General features: G+C 38.2%; 4 protein-coding genes across 5 annotated transcripts; 2 read left to right on the top strand and 2 right to left on the bottom strand.

Moving 5' to 3' along the window:
• The first annotated feature begins 2,697 nt into the window (after window positions 1–2,697).
• Window positions 2,698–5,219, top strand: LOC126626189 (dof zinc finger protein DOF5.6-like). The gene is made up of 2 exons (XM_050295422.1): window positions 2,698–3,080; window positions 3,713–5,219. The coding sequence occupies exons 1-2, from the start codon at window positions 3,030–3,032 to the stop codon at window positions 4,646–4,648; spliced, it is 987 nt and encodes a 328-aa protein (XP_050151379.1). The 5' UTR covers window positions 2,698–3,029; the 3' UTR covers window positions 4,649–5,219.
• An 846-nt stretch (window positions 5,220–6,065) lies between these two features.
• LOC126626191 (uncharacterized) lies at window positions 6,066–7,619 on the top strand. The gene is made up of 2 exons (XM_050295424.1): window positions 6,066–6,217; window positions 6,698–7,619. Exon 2 carries the CDS (start codon window positions 6,838–6,840, stop codon window positions 7,417–7,419), a length of 582 nt encoding a protein of 193 aa, XP_050151381.1. The 5' UTR covers window positions 6,066–6,217; window positions 6,698–6,837; the 3' UTR covers window positions 7,420–7,619.
• A 342-nt stretch (window positions 7,620–7,961) lies between these two features.
• On the bottom strand, window positions 7,962–12,289 carry LOC126626184 (serine/threonine-protein kinase ATM-like). 2 transcript variants are annotated; one of them, XM_050295416.1, is made up of 3 exons: window positions 12,054–12,288; window positions 9,071–11,839; window positions 7,962–8,950 (listed from the first exon to the last, which is right to left on the bottom strand). In XM_050295416.1, exons 2-3 carry the CDS (start codon window positions 11,832–11,834, stop codon window positions 8,148–8,150), a joined length of 3,567 nt encoding a protein of 1,188 aa, XP_050151373.1. In that variant the 5' UTR covers window positions 11,835–11,839; window positions 12,054–12,288; the 3' UTR covers window positions 7,962–8,147. The 2 variants fall into 2 exon arrangements, with proteins under 2 accessions (XP_050151373.1, XP_050151372.1); XM_050295415.1 differs by having other exon boundaries at window positions 7,962–11,839; window positions 12,054–12,289.
• A 1,897-nt stretch (window positions 12,290–14,186) lies between these two features.
• LOC126626182 (pantothenate kinase 2-like) lies at window positions 14,187–22,490 on the bottom strand. The gene is made up of 23 exons (XM_050295413.1): window positions 22,346–22,490; window positions 21,561–21,929; window positions 20,837–21,049; window positions 20,620–20,678; window positions 20,399–20,515; window positions 19,732–19,851; window positions 19,554–19,648; window positions 19,357–19,450; window positions 19,073–19,204; window positions 18,841–18,953; window positions 18,520–18,712; window positions 17,536–17,744; window positions 17,137–17,181; window positions 16,967–17,015; window positions 16,728–16,810; window positions 16,404–16,520; window positions 16,103–16,166; window positions 15,700–15,846; window positions 15,441–15,599; window positions 15,275–15,358; window positions 15,000–15,194; window positions 14,795–14,866; window positions 14,187–14,639 (listed from the first exon to the last, which is right to left on the bottom strand). The coding sequence occupies exons 2-23, from the start codon at window positions 21,859–21,861 to the stop codon at window positions 14,550–14,552; spliced, it is 2,751 nt and encodes a 916-aa protein (XP_050151370.1). The 5' UTR covers window positions 21,862–21,929; window positions 22,346–22,490; the 3' UTR covers window positions 14,187–14,549.
• Between the last annotated feature and the right edge of the window lie 1,476 nt (window positions 22,491–23,966).

The following is a 23,966-nucleotide window of genomic DNA, read 5'->3' as shown; positions in this document are numbered from 1 at the left end:
AATGGTCGATCTTAAATTGTCCTAAAACGTGTTTCATGAATGAGAGCATGCCGAATCTGCAACCGGATTGTAGATAAAGTTGATAAAAATATATATATGTATGTATGTATATATATATTTACATACTCTTTAGTATTGTTCAATCCTCCCTTGAAAAAGAGTGACCCTACTCTAGATGCTTAACTATATATCGATATACCCCATAACGTATACTTTGACATTTCATCCAAGCAGTGTGAGACACAAATGATCTCAAAATTCTTCTCAAGTTTGTAAAGTAAAGAAGACCTTCAGAGGAAATGCATACGTCTTTCTCTCACAATTACTGACACATAAGTGGAACGCGATGGATAGCTGTGAAATATAGGGTTAAGGGTACGTAATACATTATAAAAAAAACTAGACATGTATTCAAATCAATATGCATCTACTGCTCAACTCCCCTTGCACGAAATTTGAACTTGTTTTGGCAATATTATTATTATTAGTGCTTATAATGTAGATCTATAATGTTAAAACACACAACATGTATAGCTATATTATTCCTATGCATTTTATTGCATCAACAAAGTTAAATCAAAAGGGATCAAAACTAACAATTTGATAAATATCATAGGTTTTAGAATATATACACATAAGATTAATCGAAACCCTAATTAATAGAACTCAATATACAGTGTATATAGTTGAAAAGGCTACGTGGCCCTTCGTCCCTCAAAATGATTGCTTACTTTCAAAACCCGCATGCAAGCTCATCACAAAGTGATTATGAAAGTTCTTTAATTGGTTTAACACACCAGCTAACAAATAATTAAAAAGAAACAAAGCAAATGATAAAATGAACTTGATCGGGATGGAATAAAATCTACTCCGGATTTCTTTCTCCGGAGCCCACAAATCAAAAGATCTGTATCATTCAAGAAGAGAGAGATCCAAGTCGTTCAAGTTTTCGGATTTTTGTAAGGTAGATCTGTATGATAGGCTAATAGGAACCCTAATATTAAAATTAAGTAGTTTGAATTGCTCGACATGCGAACTCCAAACACAAAAATCTAGAGTGAATCTCAATCAAATGAAATGATGTGATCAGATTCCACCATAAGGATATTTGTACAGTTATAGTCGTCATTGAACTGATAAAAAAATATATGCAGCAGCTGAGAGAAGAACATGAAATGATTAAGAAAACAGAGATCAGATAGAATCACTGTCTCTGAACTGTATATAGGAATATAGAACAGTTAGTGTACGGTGAATTTTGAATTTAACGTGGGCACACAAACCACTTTATTCACTTATCTGACAAATGAACTTTTGGGCCCCATAGATTTTGAGTGTCTTCCTCACGCCATCGAACCATCAAGGTTATCAAGATCGAGCATCATCCAGTCAGTCATGGCATGCATGTCACAAATATATGTTAGAGTTAGACTGATGAGAGCTAGCTCAATCAAATGTCCCTAGCTCGTTCTAATTCACAACAGCGCGCCAAGTGTCATTTGATATGAGTTGGGTTATAAAAATAGAAAAATGCTAGGGAGATTATGTTTTAAGACTATACTTTATAGTCCATATAAGGACCTTTAATAGTTGAATTCTTTTTCTAATGATTTAAAGAAAAAATCAAACCATCAACCGTCATATCATATGATTCGTAAAATATGATTCAAGTAGATGGTCTCTCTAGCACAATCCATAAAAATTATAGTCAATATAATATACACACGTACATTATGTTGTAATTGATCATTATGCATTGTTGGCAAGGGTTAGTGGTTGTCTAACTATTGAGTTTGTGAATCTCATGTTAAAGAACTACGATATACATTGTGCTTGTAAGGAGTATGACTTATTTTTCTATCATCAAATGAGTTTATGACGGAACCACAACTCCCTTTATGGCATCAAAGTAGGATGTTTGTGTTGAGCCCAACCAACAGTGTGCCAAGCTTAAAGGATGTCATATGTGATGAGTGTGTTAAAGTGTGAATCATCTGCATCAAGATATTAAAAGACGCTTAAATGTTGCTACGTGCGACAGAGCGTGTTAAGAGTGTGAATTCTACATCGAAAAGTAAGGGACATTGCATATTTTTCTTAAGTTTCTAGGGGTATATAGTATATAGTGAGACTATGTTTGTGTTTTCACGTTTATGATGTCTACACATACAAAAAAGGATGTAAGTGTAAGCTCGATATATCGAACAACTGATACCACACACTTTCAAATTAATAATTTACTATGGAGTTGATTATGAACTCGATCGAAGCCTAAGAAAACAACGGACATACATACTATAATGTGGCACGTGACTAGGGGGTGGGAGGGGAGAATATATCCTTTGCTTGTAGAAGGAGGGCGAATGGGACCCACACGTTTGGGCCCCTAAGTGGAGTGCTCTTTCGGGATCCTTCTTTATCGAGGACCCAAATATTCTGAGTCTCTCATCTTCTTTCATGTAACATAAACTGGAGATCGTTCACGACCACAGCGTGATATCTGACGTGTGAGACTACCACATCAACGGTCCCAGCTGTCTAATCCCAAAACCCATGACGCATCAGGGCCGTTGGTTGTAAGTTGGGGTTTCAGTCAAGGTGAGGTAAGGTGTAGGGCCAATGTTGGGCTGCGTGCAGACATAGGGCCCCATTGCTGTTGCCACCGACGGAGTTTACATGTCCTTGCCGAGTGAAAGAGAGTGTAGGGTTAGCAAGCTCAGCAGCTTGCTCAAACACACACAGTGGATCGCCTTATATAGTTCCCACACCAACCCCTCCCACACAATGAGAACCCTCCTCGCTCTTCAATTAGCTACTTCTATCCTTCTCTATCTGTAGCCCTTTCTCCTTCATTAACATACTTGTTCTCCCTCTCTCTCTCTCTCTCTTAGTGGAACTGACAGACAGCTAATGAAATGAAGTGTGTATGAAGGAAAAGCTTTAGTTAAAATTGTTGCCTCTCTCTCTCTCTCTCTCTCTCTCTCTCTCTCTCTCTCTCTCTGTGATCTGAGTTTGGTTAGTTTTGTTTGATGGGTCACAACTCTCTGCAAGTTTGCATGGATTCATCTGACTGGCTACAAGTACGTTGTCGTGCTTCTTCATCATCACCATTGTGTTCATTTCTGTTTTGTTTTTGTTTTTTATTTCATAGTAGACATTTAATTTAGTTTAATTTATATTATGTGACCACTAGCTCCATCCTCAGTTCATCATGAGTTCGCACCTGAAAATGTAATATATTGAAAGCGCAGGGGAATAACTAATATACATTTTTCCTGGGATTTAGAAGACCAAAGTATCTTATAGACAGCGCGCTTTGTACTGCTGAAAATGCTATTATTTTAGCTAGTTTAGCCTAGGATAGGGTTATAAATAAGAGTAGATAGAGATTCGGAGTTCAAAACCCGTCATTAGTAATGTAAAGTTTCCTATCATTTTTTTATTAATTCATGAATTTGAGCATAATGTGAACAATAATTTGATGAAAGTAGAATAGCTTCAAATTTCCCATTTCCTTTTTTCCCCTCGAGTTTCCAATTTTCTTAAGCTATTTTCACTGGAGTCAGTAGTAGTACTTTTTATCTAGCTTTATATTGGATTGATTGGTATGCAGTGGAAGGGAAAAGAATGTGTGTCGCCCTAAAATTATAAAGTGGTGGGGTAAAAGTATTATTTTCTGACGCAATCTCCAAATTCCTTTCCATGTCTGCAGGGAACGATTCACGAGGACTCTCCGATGGACTCATCCTCACCGTTATCCGGCGACATGTTAACGTGCTCGAGGCCGTTGATCGAGCGGAGGCTGAGGCCCCCGCAGGACCAAGCCCTCAAGTGCCCTAGGTGCGAGTCCACCCACACCAAGTTTTGCTACTACAACAACTACAGCCTCTCCCAACCTAGGTACTTTTGCAAGACCTGCAGAAGGTACTGGACCAAAGGTGGAACCCTCAGAAACATCCCCGTGGGCGGCGGGTGTAGAAAGAACAAGAAAGTTTCTTCCAAGAAACCCAATGATCAGAACCCTTCATCGCTGATGAACCAACACTACCACGCCGGATCCTCCTCCTCGTCGATATCTCACACCCCAACTGATCTCCACCTTTCATTTCCTGATCAGATGCAGTATTCACACCTCAATAACTTGATGCTTGGGAGTACTATGAACCCTTGTAGCTTCATGGACAACAGTAACCCTAGGCCTATTGATTTCATGGAGAGCAAGTTGGAGGCTATCGTGGGGAATGCCAGGAACTATGATTTCATGGGGAATGGTTCTGATTTGGGTATGATGGGTGGGTTTGGAAATAATATGGGTGGAGTTAGTCATGGATTGGATCATCAGTCAAGCTTTCATCACCATGGCATGTGCTCATCTCCATTTGGGATGTCATCACTTGATGGGCAGAATGGTAATTTCATGGACAGTTGCCAGAGGCTAATGTTGCCATATGATCAAGCAAATCATGAGGATCATCATCAGATTAATGCAATGGATGTGAAGCCAAACACAAAGCTCTTGTCACTTGAGTGGCAAGACCAAGGCTGCTCTGACCATGGAAAGGAGTCGTTTGGGTACCTCAATGGTCTAGGATCATGGACCAATGTGATGAACAATTATGGTCCCTCCACAACCAACCCTTTAGTCTAATTAAACTAATTAGGTGTGATTAGTGACTTCAGTTAATTTTAATCATCTGCATTTAGATCAGTAGGTTATTCAACTACTACCACTACTATTGCATGCACTGCCAGTTCTCTAAGTATGTGCATGTATGTGATGGGTCGACATCACATACATGCATATAGGTGCCAAATGACCATGTTGTCGATTCTTAGATATTGTATGTCTTTTGCAAGGAAAACGGTTTAAATTCTTTCTGTTTTTTTGGGGGGATGGGGGTGTTATGTATGAAGGACGTGGAATTGCTTTCATCTTTATTGACTCAACAAGGTGTGTGTGAATGGGAGCAAGGAGAGTCCAAAAATGAGTACCGCCTTTGGCTGCAAGATATGATTGGTTTTGTTGTATTATTATTTTTCTTTTTGTTTCTTTCTTTTTGGTCTTTTAGTCTTTCTTCCAATTTGTTGTACTCATTGGCTGCAAGTGCAAAAGAATTCAAAGGTTTAGGATTTTGTTGTAATACCGAGGAAGATATAGTGGAGGCTCTTTTTGGTCTATAAGATTTAATTAAATGTATTATGTGTTATTTGGTGCTTAATCAGTATTCTTAATTATATCTTTTTAATGTGCCGTTTGTCTGCATGGTCGTTGGAGATCGGAGTGTGATTAAGTTATAATCATAAAGTGTTGTAAACTGCCTTTCTGGTTGGGAATGGTTGAGAAATAAAATGAGAGCAAACCAGAGTTTTCAGAGATAGCAAAATGTCCTATATATGACTTGTTTGAAAGTGCTTTTAAAATGATTGAAAGTGCTTTTGGTAAGTGTTTTTAAGTTCCAAAAACACTTCAAGTGCTTTTCCGGGATTCACTTGTATTTTTATTAAGGAATGGTTCAAAAAACACTCTCATAAAAAACGCTGTCAATCATTTTAAAAGCAATTCCAAGCAAACCCATAATCTTTGAGTTTTTGAGTTATTCCGTGCCTTGAGTTATTCCGTGCCATGCAACTCCATTAATTGTAAGGAAAACTAATGAACATGGCTTGAAAACTTTGAGTTTTAACGATAAGGACAAAATAAACGGAAAGTGAATAGTACCATGATTGACTTTTTAGTGTAAAAATATGGCTTTTCGTTAAAGTAAACAGTACCGGGAGCTTTTCATTAAAGTTCCCTTAATTGTAACCCATTGTTGGTGGTAGAAAATAGGAGAAAGATTACAGAGAACGGATTTACCATCACGTGGCTTCGTTCTTTGTTCAACAATGCATTGCTATGTATAATTTTTTCTCTACATGACAATGTATTATTCAATCGGAGTACCACGTGATTGTGAACCCGTTTTACGTAAGGGTAAGATTTTCTTAATTGGGTTGGGACATATTATTGGGCCTAGAGTAGACTACTGTGTCCACCAGCCCCGAAGCTTTGGGCAAATTAGACAAAGAGATCATTTTAGTTGGGTCAATAGTAACCGACCCGGACCATATATACGTTCCACAGTCCAGAGTCATCTCCGACGTCTGTTTGCTCTCTCTGCCTCAATTGGCCCTCCTGTAGTTGGCGGCTGTTTTGGCGCGCGCTTATAAAATTACGGTGAGTTTCTTCCTTGTGGGTTCTCTTAAATCTTTCATACGAATTCAGATGGTTTTGTTTGCTTCCATGGAGGTTTTTGAGTTTTGTGAGAAACCCAGAACCACGTTTACGATCTTGTAGTAAAAAGGGAATCGAAAGGATTATCCTGAGATTTTTAAGCTAATGGGATTGTTTAATATTGTGTCGGTTTGGAAAATTTAATAGCTTTTGAGTATTATTTTCTGGGAAATTGTCTGTTTTCTACGAGCCATTGTCCTTGCACGCCACATGTTTGTGGAAATGCCCCTTTGAATTCCTCTGTTAATTTTACTCTGTTCTTATTGGTATTTTGTTGCTGTTGTCACATTTGACATATAGAACGAGTCTAAAGTTGTAGACTTAATCAATCTGTAAGGCTGATGTTGCATTCGTAAAACGTACAGTTAAAAGGAGTGTTCTTCCCTTTGCTAATTGAAGTTTCTTCTCTTTTTTCCCCTCCAGACAAGCGAGTTCTCGACATTTTCCATTCGGTCAGATTGTTCTATATAAACCCAACGGTGCAACTTGGTTAGTGCAGATAACAGCCTTATCGGCTATCTTTCATTCTATGAGGCAATCTTTCCACTGATCCAAAAAGAACCATGAGGCTCATTGCGCTTGCTAGATCTTTTCGTGCGCGTCCTACACTCCCTGAAACAACTGGTCCTTTGCAGTTTCGTTGCTTTCAACCTGATTTTGTGCCCCGGGATCCCAGTGCCAAGCCAAAGAAGTACAAATATCCTGCATTCTATGATCCGTATGGCCCGAGACCTCCACCTTCAGATAAAATCGTTCAGCTTGCTGAGCGAATTGCAGCACTGGCCCCTGAAGAACGCCACCAACTTGGTCCTACTCTTGCTGAAAGGCTAAGGCATCCGAAGCTGCAGCCCATATCAACAGAAGGCATGGACTTGGGTTCACAGGGAGGGGCAGCTGCTGGGTCAAAGGCTGAGGAAAAGAAGGTGGAGAAGACGGCTTTTGATGTGAAATTGGAGAAGTTCGATGCTGCTGCAAAAATCAAGGTGATCAAGGAAGTCAGGACTTTTACCAGTCTGGGATTGAAGGAGGCTAAGGATCTCGTCGAGAAGGTACCTTGTGTGCTTAAACAAGGGGTTACCAAAGAGGAAGCAAATGACATAATTGAGAAAATAAAGGCTGCTGGAGGAGTTGCTGTTATGGAGTAGCATTCGAAGTTCTTTTACTTTGTTGGTTACATTGTGTTCCTGAAACGATTTGCATCGTTGTTTCTGTTCAATCGGGTTTCTTCATCTGTGGAAAGTTTTTGCAGTTTTCGAGTATGAGTTTTGTGTTGTGAATGGATTACAGGCATTAGCCATCTTACAAAATTGATATGAAGCATTAATTTTGGGACTGTTCTGCAAAAGCTTGGTTTGAAATAAATTTTCCAGCGGTCTTGAAGATTGAAACACTGCTTGACCAATTTGCCGTCTGGCGTGGGAGGCAGTCCATTGCCACCACCATGGAAAACCAAAACTCCGACCAGGCTGAAACTGAACGATAACGGTTTAAACAGAAAAACCTAATGGTCCAATCTGTTTCGTTGAAAACCGCAAACAAACCAGTCTAGACAGGAAAACCTAATGGTCCAACATGTGCGAGATAACCTCGTCATTGTTCAAATTCAGCTTCATTCACCTTGGCAATAGGTCATTTGCCTATTGAGAGAGAGAGAGAGAGAGAGAGAGAGAGAGAGAGAGAGATGATATAACGAAAAACGAAATTACTAGAGAGAGAGAGGTTCGAAAGCAATAGGTCATTTGCCTGTTCCTTACATGCGATAAATTACATAGGTCTCCAATTGTAACATTATATCACCTACAAAGGGAGTCCCCGAAGGAGTTGCTACATTTACAGACAACCCATATAGGACTTCCATAACCTTCGTTTCCAATTAAGAAGAGGAGGAAGAACCGGTCATGGAGCTCACCTTCTCCAGGAGGGCTTTGATTTCACACTCCAGTTTTGCTCGCATCTCCGGAGAAAGATTGTCACCCGACTTCTCCAACATCGATGTCATCATCTGAAGATTCTGCCTTATGAAGTCAAGGCAAGGGGCCTTTTCAGGCAAACTTGGAGAGGCTAGACCTGTTGGAAAAGACCAACCTGGTTCTAAAACCCTGGACACAGATGGAAGATGGAAGAGCTTGTAACTAACGAGGTTTCCACAGAAGGGGTTGTCCTTCTCTAGACTCCGAAGTGCTTCTCCAGCATCAGCATTTTCCATGAATACAACCTGGGCACTGCCAGGATCTTTCAACAACTGTGTCTCCGATTCCTTCAAAGGTCCGAACCGACAAAATGTTGAAATTAAATCATCTTTTGAAGGCATTGATACTCCTGGGGAAAAGTTTAACATAAGAGCAGTTGCCAGAGCCTTATCATTAATCTGAGCTTTACCATTATTCGCATCCAGTTTCCACTGCATAGCAGTAGCTTCTCCTTTTCTCCTCCTCCTCCTCTTCCGCTCTGGTTTAATTGGAGGCGTAAGGCCATTAGGCTCTTGACATGCCTTTCCAAATAAGTTGCATTCAGCACTGCTTCCATTCAAATCTGGAATACCATCAGCCGGAGGCTTCGGTTGTGCTTTCTCCTTTCTCTTTCTCCTTCTCTGTGCAGGCCTAGTTTCAGCTGAGAGTAAGCCCGTAATCTGTTTGGGGTCCAGGCGAGATAAAGCTTGAGGAGAAACACGCAGATCTACAACCAACGAACCAGGTTTCACATTGTTAACATTCACATCTACAAAGCCAGGGATATTAGACGTCAAATGCTCTGAAGCCATTTCATTCCCTAACCTATTTTCTAACACAACTTTACCTTCAGAAGCAGCAGTGCCAATAGCCTGTTGATCATCAACAAGAAGGCTAGGTAGAAGATTGTTCCCATTTAAATCCGGTATTCCAGTAGTTTGTTTAATATGCAGACAAACAGGACTCGCTACATCATCGATCTTTCTATTCTTTTGCTTACCACACGGCATGAGAGGGTGTACATCCGACGACTCTTGCACAATAAAGCTATCAGGGGCGATGCCAATTTTCACATCTGACAGTCCAGAAAGGGATTTAGTCTTCAATCTACCCAAATTTGGTCGTCCCCTTTGCTTTGTAGCAGTTGAAATGCTTTGAACTAGATTTGGCATGCTGGCAGCATCTTTGCCGTCTGGACTCTTCAACTTAGACTTCCTCCTCCTTTTCTTTGGTTCAGATTTTGCCTCATTTTGACCGCTATATCCCAACAGGTAAGGTTTAGCATCTTCCTGACCAGCCATATTGTTACGATAGACTTCACAAATAGATTCATCATGAAATACTGAAATCCTGAATCTAGAAACAAACCAGGCAACTGAATCAAATGTCTTATTTTCGTTTGGATATAGGCAATTGACAGCTGTAGAGTATACTTCAGAAAGCAACTCAGCAGAAGATGCATTTATTAAGTTTGAGTCACCAGATATGTTACTTTCACCTGTAAGCCTTTCATACCACTTTCTCCAGAATTTCTCACCAGTAAATTTAAAATTAAAACGCGGCCCACTAGACTGGTCGGCATCAACATTTGCAGCCACTCCCTCATCATCCACTTCAGCAGGCAATCCTTTCTGTCCCAAGTTTATGTTTGGTTTAGACAAGTACCTGGTCTTCTTCCGTTCTCTTGATTCAATGCCTTTTGCAGTCATTCCCTCATTTCCAACATCACCATATTCAAAGTCAGAATCCCTCTTCACCTTTCTCCTCCTCGATTTTGAACCTGAGATGAAACCCTCATCAGCAATATTGTCTCCATCTAAAACCTTGTCTAACACTTCATTTCCTTCATTCTTCTGAGAGTTATTTAACGGTGTGCTTTTCAAGCACTCTTCATCTAGCTCACTATCTCCATATCCAACCTGAATGTTGACATTTCGTTTAGCCACTGACTTGCAATCACCATCTTCAGCATCATTTGTTTCCCGGAGTAGATGCATAGGCAGTTGGCTGTGCCCTATGGAGCGGTAGAAGGCTGATAATTGATTTCGTTTGACAGCAAAATCAAGCGTGCCACTCATGGAAACAACCAGTGCAAGATTTTTGAGATGCGCAAGAAACTCTGCAGAATTAAAATGATCAATTGAAAATTCACCAAGTTTGCCAGATTTGTGCTCAGGCATGGGAATTCCTTTGTTAGATTCTGCTTCACCAGTTGACTGACAATTTCCTTTCAAAACACACATACAAGTCATATTCAATTTTACAAGCTGACCAAACTCTTCAAGAGCCTTCTCAACAGCTCCAAGGAATATCCTAGCCTTGCTTTGCCCCGACATCTGCTCAAAATACTCATGAAAAGGTTTTAGTTGGTATGTATGGCACCATGCTACATGACTCATCCCAAAATATCCAACTAGTAGACAGCCCCCTGGATCCCCACCGGCACCAAACTTTGATGCATAAACTGGATCATAAATTTTACCAGGCCACCATGTCTGGGTTTTGGTTTTAATCCATACAATATCGCCCGCAGAAAAATCATAGTCTTGATAATCAATGTCCTTCTCCTGTCCATCATCTCCAAATTCGTCTACAGTTTCTGTACTTGCAAATCCAGGACAACTTGCCACCTGAAGATCATCTTCAATAAATCCTGGTGGAGGGCCACTAAAATCCACAAACAGCGATATACCATCATCGGAAACTTCTATCTTCTTGCTTGATGAGTCAATCCCATTCAATCTCAATGCTTTGCCTTCATTCATACCATCATCATCATCAGCTATCTTCTCAACTCCATCCTCTTCATTCTCAGTCCCACCCAAGTCCTCTAAGTTCCTGTTCCAATCTGACGGTGGCTTCAAAAAATCCATTCGAACGTCATTTCCCTTATCTGATGGCAACTGTTGGGAACCCATTTGAGTATCGTTTTCCACATCAACTCCACCCTCTTCATTCTCATTACCACCCAAGTCCTCAAAGTTCCCATTCCCATCTGACTGTGGCTCCGCAAAATCCATCTGAATGTCATTTCCCTTATCTGATGGCGACCTTTGGGAACCCATTTGAGCAGTGTTTTCCACATCAACTCCACCCGCTTCATTCTCATTACCACCCAAATTTCCGTTCCCATCCAACTGTAGCTCCACAAAATCCATCTGAACGTCAGCTCCCATATCTGATGGCAACCTTTGAGAGACCATCTGAGCCTCATTTTCCCCACCAACCTTACCATTAAGCCAACAATCCTCCTCAACCCCGACACCATTCTTGCAACTACTAAACACACCAGAAATTGCATCCACACCCAACAATCCCAAATCCTCTCCGTTATTACCATCCAGAACTCCCTTCTCGGCTTCCACTGCTTGAGTCACCCCTTCCACATAGCCAAGTCCAACGTCATTACCAGTAACACCAACTCCTTCTCCACTACCTCCCAAAATTCCGGGAAAAGACTCCAACCCAGTACAGTTCTCACTCCACCCTAACAACCCAGATGTCCCTTCTAGGGTTTTACCACTAGGGTTTTGAGCTTCTAGGGTTTCTGGGGTCTTTGGCCTCTCCATTGTTATCAAATTCCCAACAAGTCCACTAATTTTTCCCAACATCAAACCTAATGAAGGAAAAAAAACGAAAAAAAACAAAAAAAAGAACAAAGCTTTGTTATTGTCACTAAAAAAATTCAGCACCCAAAAGAAAAATGCAAAACTTTAGGGCAGAATGAAAGAAAAAATCTAAATTTTAAACAAATTTCTTATCATAAAATTAGAAATGAAAAACAATAAACCAAAAGAAAGAAATTGCAGAAGAGGTCCCAATGAAATTACCTCAAGAAAAATCCATGATTATTCCATGAGTGCTGAGCCTGTGTGATCAACCCTAAGTTGGAAAAGATTGATGGGTCGGAGAGTGAGACGCTTGAGAGTTGGAAGTTTTGAGGAATCTGTGGGAAAAGGGCGAGAGGCGAAAGATGCGTTTCGAACTGAGAGAGTAGGTAAGAGGGAGTGAGTCGCTCTCCGCTATGTTGAATCAAAATGTCCGTACTTAATGGTGGCTTTTTGTGGTCACCAGCTCCTCCAATGCACGTGAGAGCTCAAGCACTTTAGTCGTATTTGATTCTCCTTTGGCATGATTTCGTTTTTCAATCCAAGGGATTTGAGTTTAACTTTTTTTTTTTTTTTTTTTATACAAATGATAATATTAGTAGGTTAAATTTTTTTTTTTTTTTGAAATAATGCGTTAAATTGTTAAATAATAAGAATGAGAGAGATCGTATCTACACTAAGTTACATAGATATTATTGTTTTTTACTATTGTAATGTGTTATCTGCATTTGAGTTTAAACTTTTACACATGTATTTTTTGAAGTCATTGCTCTGCTTTTAGCATCCTTTTGACCTTGGACCAAAATTATTCTATTACTTCATGCAATACCGGATGTGCATGAGAAGGGAATCTGTCCGTAATGTGTGGTGGGATACCTCTTATTTAAAAAAAAAAAATATATATATATATATATATATTTATTTTTACCGAAAACAAATATTTTAAATTTTTTAGTCGATATTTAAAAAAGAACTATCATAGTTAACAGTTAAATCACCCATTTAAAAAATAAAGGAAAACTAATGAAAATGATTTGAAAACTTTGAGTTTTAACGATAAAGATAAAATAAATGGTAAAATGAATAGTACTAGAATTGACTTTTTAGGATTTGGATCCTCGCCAGATCCCTTCCTTGTGGATCCTAAGGATCAACGCGCGTGGACCGTTGATCAAAAATCGTGTGGCCCCAATTAAATGCTTTTTATATTTTTAAAAGTAAAACAATCTCGTTTTGAATATAAAATATAAAGAAGGAAAAAATTGTGACCGCATAATTTTTTATCAATGGTCCACGTGCGTTGATCGCTAGGATCCCCAATGAGGGGATCCGGCGAGGATCCAAATCCGACTTTTTAGTGTAAAAATATAATTTTTCGTTAAAGTGAACAATACCGAAAACTTTTGGTTAAAGTTCCCCTTAAATAAAGATGAAAATGTTACTGTTTGACCTGTTTCTTTTGTAAATTACTAAGTTAGCTTAACATCAACTAATTATCCCCTTGTCTAAGTCTAGTGATTATCTTCTCAAATATCAAAGAGATTACGTCCTTGATTACGCAACTTGAGGCCATTCAGTGGAAGTCTCAATTTTAATTCATACAGACCACTTAGTACTACGGTATAATGGTATTCCTCTTCACTTGTAAGTGAAATATCTTAGATTCGATTTTTGACAAAGGCAAATTTGAACCACATTATTGCTAACCCATTATGAGGCTAAACCCACCACTTCCCCTTAGTGTAAATAATATTGTTTGTTAAAAAAAATCATATGGATGAAAGTTTAATGGCTAATTATTATAATTGGTCAATCTTGTAGTTTGCTTAACTTTGATAAAAATACAATAGAATATTCTAAAGAATTCAAAGTATAATTTCCAATCCCAACTGGTCAAACGGAATATCAACTTGCTAGCCAAAAATATTTTATAGCAATTTAAATTTAAAAACATGCGGATCCCATAAAAGCAGAAGGGACACATCATTTTTTACTTCTAATACATCCCTTGTTAATTTATGTCCGTTAATCTTTTTCAATTCATCCGATTCGATGACCGAAAATAAAAAAGATATGGAAGAAATAAAAAAAGATGTGTGGATATCACACCCCAAAGTAGAATATGTTTGTAGATTGTAAACCAAAACCGCATATTTTCATCTTTTTTTGGTCAAACAATAAACATGATTTTACTTTAATCAGAAAAAAGTTCAAGATAGCGACTGTTACAAAGAGTAAAAAAAAACTAGTCGGTTGCAATATATGACCTTTGGCGACAATTTCAATTATTTTTAAGAAAATTATTGAAAATAACTTGAAAATTTTAAGTTTTAACAATAATGACAAAATAAAAAGTAAAACAAATAGTACCATAATTGACATTTTAGTGTTAAAATATGATTTTTCGTTAAAGTGAACAATACCGAGAACTTTTTGTTAAAGTTCTCTTATTTTTCCTCTTGTTTTAGCTTTGTCGACGACATTATTTTGATTCGATTTTGATTACACAAAGCGAAAAGCCGCATCCTTTCGGACGGCGATGAACAAATACAAAACATACAAAGAAGAGAACCATTAACCCCGCCACGAAATTGGGGTCCTTGTAGGTGCATAAAATCATAAGCTTTTATTCGTTTTTGTATCGAGCAGTTGTCTCCTGAGATCGAGACCTCCCATGGCTTACAATCGGACGCTACGAGAAGCTGTGAACCGGAGCTTTTAACTTACTGGTTCGTATCTGCAAACGCAGTCGTATATGTTGCCTTTGATCAGTTTTTGGGCCAACCTTTGGTTCTTCACCATTGCAAGCTGCAAAAGAAGTCGTTTTGTATTACTGCTGTGTAAAAGAAAATCTTAGAATCCTATGGCAGGTTGGATCAAAGTTCACTTGGTTCTCTGTCTTACTGGGAATACCGGCTAATGGAAACATCACACCAAACTAAGAGAACCATTGAAATCCTCACCTTTAAAGCGTCGCATTTAAACTTCGCATTAAAGTTGGTATGAAGAGATCTGCCCATGCCTTCCAAGATAACCTGCACGGATAGTGTTAAGTCAATAGAATGATTTGAAGAGTTTTTCTACATCATTTGTTTTTTGTCTTCGGGTGTTTATTATGTTATAAGTAATGTTTGACAATGGTTTTAGTAGTTTGAATGAGCATCGTACCAAATCGGCCTCTTTTGCAGCAGCGGCTAGCTCAGAGCTAACTTGCCGTAAGTCTATGCAAGGACTGCCGCAACCATTCTCAACAACCATCAAGGGAACCGAAGATGAATTTCCTTTAGAACCATCTAGAGTGCTAACCATTGCATCCACAAGCAAGCCTCCCGCTTCAGCAGCTCTGCGAAGAATGTCACAATGCTGTTGACGAGAAGAATCAGTTTCCTTTTCCCTTGTCATTTTTATATATAAAACGAAAGAAATCGTGCTCATGGACTAACCTTGGCAGCTTCGGCAACAATTTCAGGAAGCTCCATTGCAGTCACATCATTTAGAGCTGGAAGGGAGTTGGCAACCAAAACAACCTGAAAAATCAATCTTATTACGACGTTTTCGTTGAATAACTTAATTAGATACGGAATGAGCCTTGGGCAGCAATAAACTTACTTCTGTTCCCCGTCGGAGAAGTTCCCGTGCTAGGGGCAGCATTCCTAGAATAACGTCAGCACCCGAGTTATCCACAAATAGCAAAGCTCTTTTATGTGGACGAGGTTTTTTATCTCCAGATCCTAACATTCTCTCTTTGAAAACATCAAAGTCGTCCACCTGCATACATATTAAAAGCTCATTTACATATGAATAGCGAATTGGCAATTAATTTAAAACAATTGAAAGGACATGGGAACTTGGATTTGAATCCACTTACGCGCCAAGGTCTTTGCATCTTATTGCGGCTCATTCTATAAATTTCAATAATCGTTCCTTTGTGATAGAGATCCACGCAAGCACGGGATCCCCAGTCGAAAATGTTCGCAGCAAGAACACCTTCAATAAGGGTAAGCAGTCTTGCTTCCTGTAAATTAAGAAGGTTTCAAATGATCAGAACACCAGTTTGAAAGTGTCAGATGGAATGGCTCAACTGTACTGGAAGGAACCAATTGTACCATGCCCACAAGAAGTTATATTTACCACAGTTTAACCAATATAGAGTAGGCTTCCATACTCTTTAAACTTTTGCAACGACAGTGAAAGATGAATCGGATAAATATCAACAAATACCATAATGGCGTATGGTAACAACCATTTTCAACGAAGAATGGGAATAGTACCTCACTCATACCATCGAGCTCCATTAGCAGATCAGCTAAAACAGCGAGTGATGCCTCATTTTCCCTGTTACATTCATAAAGCAGGAGAGGGTTAGAATCACCATGAGTGAAGTAAATTAACAATGACTTTCATTAGGCAAGACTTTCTTTTACACTATCTAAAGGCACCCGTAAATTGGTTTATGAGGTAGAACCCTCAGAGTTATTGTCATACTCTCATCCACATCACTTGCGAAAGAGTATACGTGCTAGAACTTGATCGAAATCATCTTATCAGCTTTATGAAATAAAGTGAAATTACCTTTGTTTTATACTTCTATACGCATCAACAAATTGGAACTCCCTCAAGCATTCTTCTCTCAGTTCCAACAGATTGGCCAACCCTAACTTTCCATATGCAGCAGGCTCCTCCATCAACCTATACGGCCAGTTGGAAGTTGTTAATAGAATAAGTACATATCAAATTTAATGGATAACTTATATTTATAAGAAAACAGGTTTCAGACGGGACACATGATAGCATTGCAAACTTGCATGCACAGAATTGGGAGTCTCAAACCTTATGAGTGACCAAAATGTTATATTCAACAAATATGAAATGTAATTTCTCAGAGAGCATAGTTACCGTGCCAAGTGAGCAGAAAAGGCACGAGCAAAAGCATCACCCCTTCTTTTAGCATCATCCGTCCCACCTTCACTTGCCACTGCCTACCATATTTCACACAGACTTCACAAAGTCATAAATCAATAATAAAATAAACTGGAAATGCACAACCACATAACATCTGGTTGCCTATAAAGCTTCAGACAGCAAAAGATGATATAGTTATATCAACAGATGCTCTGACAAATGCTAATGTTTACCTTATCAACAAGGTCTGGTAGATGCTCTGACAGCACAGTGAACCAGTACCTATAGCATGAAAGACACCCCAAATTACACATAGCAAACTAATATCGACATAATTACTAACGTTGTGCAGATGAATTCTATGGATTTCTAAACAAACAGGAAAGTAACAGCATGTACTCACTCTAACTCTCCGTGATCTGAGAGATCGATAGTGTTGGGTTCATACCTGTAAAATCAGAAAAATGAAACAAGTATTTAGTTGAAAAGGCATGAAAGATTAAGAAAAAACCATATAGTGTAAAAGCGCCAATAATTAAGATCCTAGTACAAGATGTGACTCGTGACAGCACAAACATATTAAGGTCTCACTCGTATCACTATAAACGATACCAATACACTGAGTGAAACTGCTGAAGTTCCGAAAAAGCACAAGCTTTGTGAGGATATTCCGACATATGGGAAGGGTGTGTTGGAACTTGGAACCTCCACTCTATTAGAGAGGTTCAGTTACCAACTAATCTAAGCCCCAGCTACAATCTGAGGAGAGTAATGATCAACAACAATCTGTAAGTTAACTTACGTTTTTGGGTCTGCCAATAATGGAAAGACTTCCAAAGTGGGTACCAGATGGAGAACCCCAACGTTTAAAGCACTTGCATCAGAACGCAGAGTACCTCCTTTGGATGAAGGAACTTCAAAGCCTCCAAGTCCAGTAGTTCCAGGTGGAGCCATTGGTACTGGAGCAGTAATCTCAGTCCCTTTGCGAACAAACTTTTCCATCCATGAAATCTGCATTCAAGGTTTCCGACTCACATAAGTACTAGGATTTATTAGTCATACTTGAAAAGGCAATATAGTATCTGTCCAAATTCCATTAAGAAGCATAACAATAAGACTATAGTCTTTCCCCTTTTTTCATAAGAAACCCAAATTTTTATTAGTAAAGAAACTGATACAAGTAACGTGAACAGGAACATCAACAAATCCCAGAAAACAACATGAAGCAAAGACTTAAAGTACGATAAAATAGAATGATATATAGGAGCATTCATGGTGAGACCAGTCAGAAACAATGGCTTGTAGTTGTACATACTCAAAAGTCGATCACAATTGAAACCGCAGCTGATTGCCCCTTTCCTATTCCTATATTCCATATTCAGGCAGCTCTTATGGAAATTCATCTAGAGATTGCAACCTGTTGCCTCTGAGTCAAGTTGGCCTTTAGAAAGAATATATGCGCCTGTATAGTTGCTCCAATAATCTAATTTTCAAAGATGCCTGAGTTATTTATTTATTTATTTATTTGGAATAGTATCAGAAGATGTGATTCTGGAGCATCATTGTAGTGGAGTCACTTTTCCACTCCCAGAAAAAAAAGCTGTGATATGTTGCGGGACATTCTGAATTCTGATTTTTTTTTTTTTTTTTTTTCAGGCTGATATATTTAGAGCTGGATTAATGCCTTCCTGAAACTAAACAAAAGAAAACCATACAACCCAGATCCATTATTATCAGAGGGTCAGCAGCTCGAGGTCAGGTCTTTTCAGCTCTGATAACACTTTACCTTCTCGTTCAAATCCCCAAGTGGTGGACCATGAATCTTTCCTCCGGTATATGGTGCGCCCATAGGAAATCTTTCAACTAAATGATGGACCATCAAGTCATCGAGACCATGCTTTTCATAGCTCATAAATGCACCTAAAGCCCCCAGAAAACCTTCATGTCTCAAGAACATTGCTTGTGCCTCTCCTTTCGACCTAAAAAACACACACATCCAATATTTTCAAACTTTAAGATAAAGCAGTAAACAAATTATACTCAAGATCAAAGACAAGGAAGAAGAGGATTTAACGTCTAAAACTTGATAAGTAAGTTGTATGTGTACCAGAACTGAACCGCAAAGGAGATAGTGTCCATGGTATAAGCATGACCCCTTATGAAAAAGCCTCCAAAAAATATTCGCTTCAGACCAAACCGTAGTGCATTTAGATAAGCTATCTGCACCAAACGGTCCAATCAGATCACCAAAATCAGCATATCTTTAGATATCACATATTCGAATAAGGCACAACATAAATTGCATAACAATAACATAATCTTGTAAGTGAAAAAAACACCTGGCCAATATTATAAGAAATCATTCGTAAGAGAGACAGGGATATATCTTCAGGACTGTAGTCTTCAAGCTCCTTTTTTTCTGAAATAGCCTTCCCAAAACTAGAGGCGATGGTTGACGCAGAGAGTCCGATCTATAACATGTTTTATGATTAGGGATGCTTAGTCACTCTACTAGATTAAGGAAATTTGCATAATTCATGATAATCAATATTAAGATTTCTGGACTAATTTACAGCTCCAAACTTCAGAGTAGTGTTCTCCACAGAATAGACAATCTGCATACCTTTGAGTAGTCCATACCACCATAAATGTCCCCAACAAGCATGTCTATAGTCCTATTATCTCCCCGTTGACTCAGCTCTAACAACTCGTCAAAACTGATATGGAGAATGAATTAGTCAAAGACCCGGACAAACTTTCTAGAAAGAGATGAGATGAAAAATGGAGAGCAACAAAACATTAATCCGAAGAACAAAATACCTTTTGCACTTTGTTAACAGTTTTCCCAAGCCCCAATAAGTACCACCACCAACATTTGTCCCACTTATCCGCTGAAATTTGCCATCTCCATCAACCTAGAGCAACATAGGTTAATTGATGATAAATAGACTCAACAAGTCTCCAGAATTAATAACAAGAAAACATAAGAAAGAGTTACCTTAATCATACTAACACCGGACCCAATGTTAACTAGAAGATACGGGAATAATTCATTCTGGTCAATCTGCACAAACTCTTTCTGACCCTCCTTGTGTGTGAAAGCTTCATGACGAATTGCCTACTAGAAATCAAGGTAGAACATAATTACCTCTCAGAGAAGTAAGATTATGATGGAGGAAAGAAAGCAAAAATGTACTATAAGATAATATGAGTACTTGATGATGTCCCTGTATGGTATCCACACAATTTATCAGCAAGCCATGAATGAAAAATGTCGTGATAATTCCAAATCATCGTGTTTTTTTTTTCAGACGGTAATTCATTCAACACCTCCCATACACAAGGAGGAGAGATGAGCATATGAGAACACCAAATAAACACTGGATGCCAGATTTCTCAAATAAAAAACCTCTAATAACACAAATGAAGTAAAACAAAAAGGCAAAAGTTAAAGTTTGTTTTTCTTGGTAACATATGAACTCAACTCAAATTTACTGATAGAGGCAAAGTCAACATCCAGGAGCAGAGAATTAGAAGTTTTTAATGTTCTTACTGGAAACTAATGGACAAACAAGAAGTTCATGTCATTTTTCAAACGAAAAACACATAAAAAGGAGCAAAAAGTACTGATCCATAAGAAAATGTTATTTTGTACCAACATCCACCTTGAGTAGAAAATTTGCTCCAGCCACTAGACAATTCATTTCGTCTTCTTTGTCAAGACTAACCCCAAGCCGTTCTTTGAAGAGGTCCGCAAACTTGTATGCCCCACCACCTGTGGCCTTCAGGCAAGAATTCACTCATTGATGTTAGTATGATCCCTAAAAATACACAGAAATAATGGAATTCCAAAATACAAAACAAGATCGATAAACCATTATATTACCTTAATTACGGAACTTTCATTGGTTGGGGCATCAGGATTCCAGATACGAGCATCCATTCCTATCCACAATTAGTCTTTCTTAGAACACAGGTATATGTTTTTGCTAAAAACTTGAAGGATTCAAGCATAAATATCATATAAGTTCGAGAAATCTACTATGCTTGGCTATTGAATAAAACGACTGCAGCAAGAGAAAAGAACAGCCAGAAGAATATACCACCACGGTGAAGCTGCTTCGAATAGATGAAGTCTAAGCACTCATTAATCTTGTTCGTCTCAAACTTCACAAAATGAAGCCTCCCACCAAGAATAGGATAGCTTCTCCTACTACCATTTGATATTTCCAATCTTTCCTTCAAAGTTTTCTTCCTTTTATCATCAATTGATTGACCTTCATGTCTTGAGAAATACACCAACTTGATGAGAGATCCTGCCATTAAACCATTAAACAGCTTAAAACGCCGATTTTTATAAACACACTAAAACAGTTTCCTCGAACTCAAAATTTTGCACGCGATCTCACACAGCCAGGTACTGATCACAAATTCACAACTAAACTTAAAACACCACAAATTATAGCACCAACGATCACAATTAAGCCATTCTCTCTATATATAGTAATGCATGCATAATTTCCCTTTCTCTTCACCAAATCAAACATTTTTTTTATACATGTGATATTGGGGGAGGGGGAAATCAAACTCGGGACCTCCATGCACGGGTGAGCGCACTTAACCAACTGAGCTACAAGCCTCTTGCTCCACTAAATCAAACTTCTACTTTCCTTAAAAAAGATGATCACTTTAATCTATAAAGCTAAGCAGAGAACAACAGAAAACACAATCCCCTACAGTGAAAACTAACAAAACAGAAAATTTAGAATCCAAAAACCACAAGACTTTTCAAAAACAAGTGATTGAAGTGAAGTATAAAAATTATACCTCCAATGTCCAAAGCCAAGTGAGACAGGTCATCAGACTGATTAGGCAGAAGAATTGTAGGGTCCCTCTCTTCAAAATTCCCTTGAATGGCAGCTTTGCTGAGGTCCAACTGAGGCCGGGAACCCGACCGGTGAATCGAACTTCCGGTGGCCTGAGCCATATCTCTCTCAACCTCTCCTCCTTCTGTTCTAATCACCACATGGGACTCTAAAGTATAACTAATTTTGTCAGCTTCTTCTTCTCCCTCTCTCTCTTTTATATCGTTAGTTCCAAGAACTGGGTCCTCTCTTAATCCAGCCATTAATCCAAATATCAACCCTTCCCAACCTCTCAACTGTTACCCTTTGGGCTGCGTGTGCCCACTTTGACCTAATTAAAATTTCATTAAAAAAGTTGAACAAATGGATTAAATTTACAAACTTTGTAGATATTGGAATTAAAGTTGCTGACTTTGATGAAAATTGGGCTGAAATTAATTGAAATTATCAAGCTTTTAAATGTATCTTGACCACCAAAGACAAAATTTACATTAAATTACAAGAAAACACAAGTAAATTATGTAATTAAACAGAAACAAAAAATTGAAAGAAATGACCCAGAAGATTAAAAAAACAACAAAAATGGTAAATTAAAAAGTGGGGTTAGGTGAGGAAGTGGGAGGGAGGTGGTTGAACTGGAATGTCAACAAAAACAAATCAAATGGGAAACATTAAAAATGTGAGACTTTGGATCCGAGAGGAGGGAAGGCAGCAACGCAGTAAGAGAGATTATGAAAAGATTGGTACCTTTCGTTGAAGGAGATTTGGGGCGGTCAGCAGTTGTTGTGTCTCGGGTTTTGTGATGGGTTTGGTTTGTTCCTCCGGTGATTGGCGGGCTGGGTGGTGTACACGTACTCGCTTAGGGAGCGCGTGATATATACGCTGATTTCGTCCTGTGGCGCCCGTGAAGAAATACCATGTGGTTTTCGTCGTCCCACTCTCCTTCTCCACGCATGTGTTACACGCGCCTAAAAGGACAAAACAAATATTTAACCGTGGCACGTCAGCTTGCTGCTGGCATAATGCCGGGCTTGAAGAATTTGATCCAGCTTCGATTGAAGAAGATGAAGAAAAATAAAGAAATAAAAAGGAGATGGATTGTCACTCTTCTCATCTCCTCCTGTTTTATGCGGTCAGCCACGTCAATATTTTATATTCCTATTACTTTTTGTTTTATTATTTTTATAAAAAAATTAATATAAAATGTTGACGTGGCTTAACCGTAACCATAGAAACAGAAAAATATGAGAAGGGTATGGAAATGTAAGAGTAGACAATCCACCTCCAAAAAAAAAAAAAAAAAAGGATTATTGGCGGCTTTGAGAAGATGACAGAGAGAGAGAGAGATTTGGGATTATATTTATAAGGGTGTGATTGGACTTAACTCTAGAGATCGTCCCTGGACCCCTAGGAATTATGTGATTATGATGAATTTTAATTTTAAATTTTAAATTTATATTTAATTTTAAATTTTAAATTTTGAAATGATTTCTATACAATGAATAATTACGATCATGAGATTTTATCTTAAAAAAAGGATCCAACGAGAATCGTTTTCCGGCTCATAGTTACTTTACACATTTATAAATGAATATTTTGTGTCATTTCAATATTTATAACACTCAAAATTGACTCCAACAGAAAAAAAACATAACATCAATGTACACGGTATATTAGTATTTTTGTATTTAGCAGCTTAGATGGAAAAATTGTCTAGTTCCAAAAGGATCATTGGCTATATAAAATATTGGAGGAAACTAAAAATTTATAATTTTGTGGGTCATGTTTTGAATTGTGAACTAAGTGCAATAATTTACATTTATCGTGTTATCAATTATCTTCTTCTATCTCTAGTTACGTTTTCACTCATTTTCACTCTTTGAAAACCTTCGGTCAATTCGCTTCTATCATTTTCAATCCGTTTGGTGAAATGAGGTTTTTTCTACGCAAATTGAGGTCAAAATAAGGATGTCAATCTTTTTTTTATCAACTTTATGCTACTATATTGCTAACAAGTATTAAACCCAAGGCATGAATCCATTTTATTTTGGTAGTTGATTTCAGAAGTTAAACTAGGTTACTTTCTTTTGTGATTTGGTGGAATTTTTTTGGTTGCGAGGTTCTTAGTATGTACTCAAACATTTTGCTATGAAATAGGGTACCTAACATTCACAATTATTTTACTATATCGTTATAAATGAATATTTTGTGTCATTTCAATATTTATAAATAATATAAAATCAACTCGGATACAGGACAAAACGTAAAATCAAAATAGGGAGTAAAGTTGCAATTTTGTATTTAGAGGTGAGATGGAGAAATTGTCTATTACCAATTGAATCATTAGCACTGTAAAATATTGGAGAAA

Source organism: Malus sylvestris, chromosome 6 (genome assembly GCF_916048215.2).
Source record: "Malus sylvestris chromosome 6, drMalSylv7.2, whole genome shotgun sequence".
Lineage (NCBI taxonomy): Eukaryota > Viridiplantae > Streptophyta > Magnoliopsida > Rosales > Rosaceae > Malus > Malus sylvestris.
The sequence above is the reverse complement of the archived record's forward strand: the minus strand, read 5'-3'. Positions and strand labels throughout refer to the sequence as shown.

What these genes read in the sequence shown, in the direction of transcription:
- LOC126626191 (XM_050295424.1), top strand. Translation starts at nt 6,838, where the DNA reads ATGAGGCTCATTGCGCTTGCTAGATCTTTTCGTGCGCGTCCTACACTC.
- LOC126626182 (XM_050295413.1), bottom strand. Translation starts at nt 21,861, where the DNA reads ATGGCTGGATTAAGAGAGGACCCAGTTCTTGGAACTAACGATATAAAA. An exon ending in CTGTTAACAAAGTGCAAAAG is followed by an intron (nt 19,451 to 19,553) that starts GTATTTTGTTCT and finishes TCTCCATATCAG; the next exon opens with TTTTGACGAGTTGTTAGAGC. An exon ending in TTGTTGCCGAAGCTGCCAAG is followed by an intron (nt 15,195 to 15,274) that starts GTTAGTCCATGA and finishes TCTCGTCAACAG; the next exon opens with CATTGTGACATTCTTCGCAG.
- LOC126626184 (XM_050295415.1), bottom strand. Translation starts at nt 11,834, where the DNA reads ATGTTGGGAAAAATTAGTGGACTTGTTGGGAATTTGATAACAATGGAG.
- LOC126626189 (XM_050295422.1), top strand. Translation starts at nt 3,030, where the DNA reads ATGGGTCACAACTCTCTGCAAGTTTGCATGGATTCATCTGACTGGCTA. An exon ending in ATTCATCTGACTGGCTACAA is followed by an intron (nt 3,081 to 3,712) that starts GTACGTTGTCGT and finishes CCATGTCTGCAG; the next exon opens with GGAACGATTCACGAGGACTC.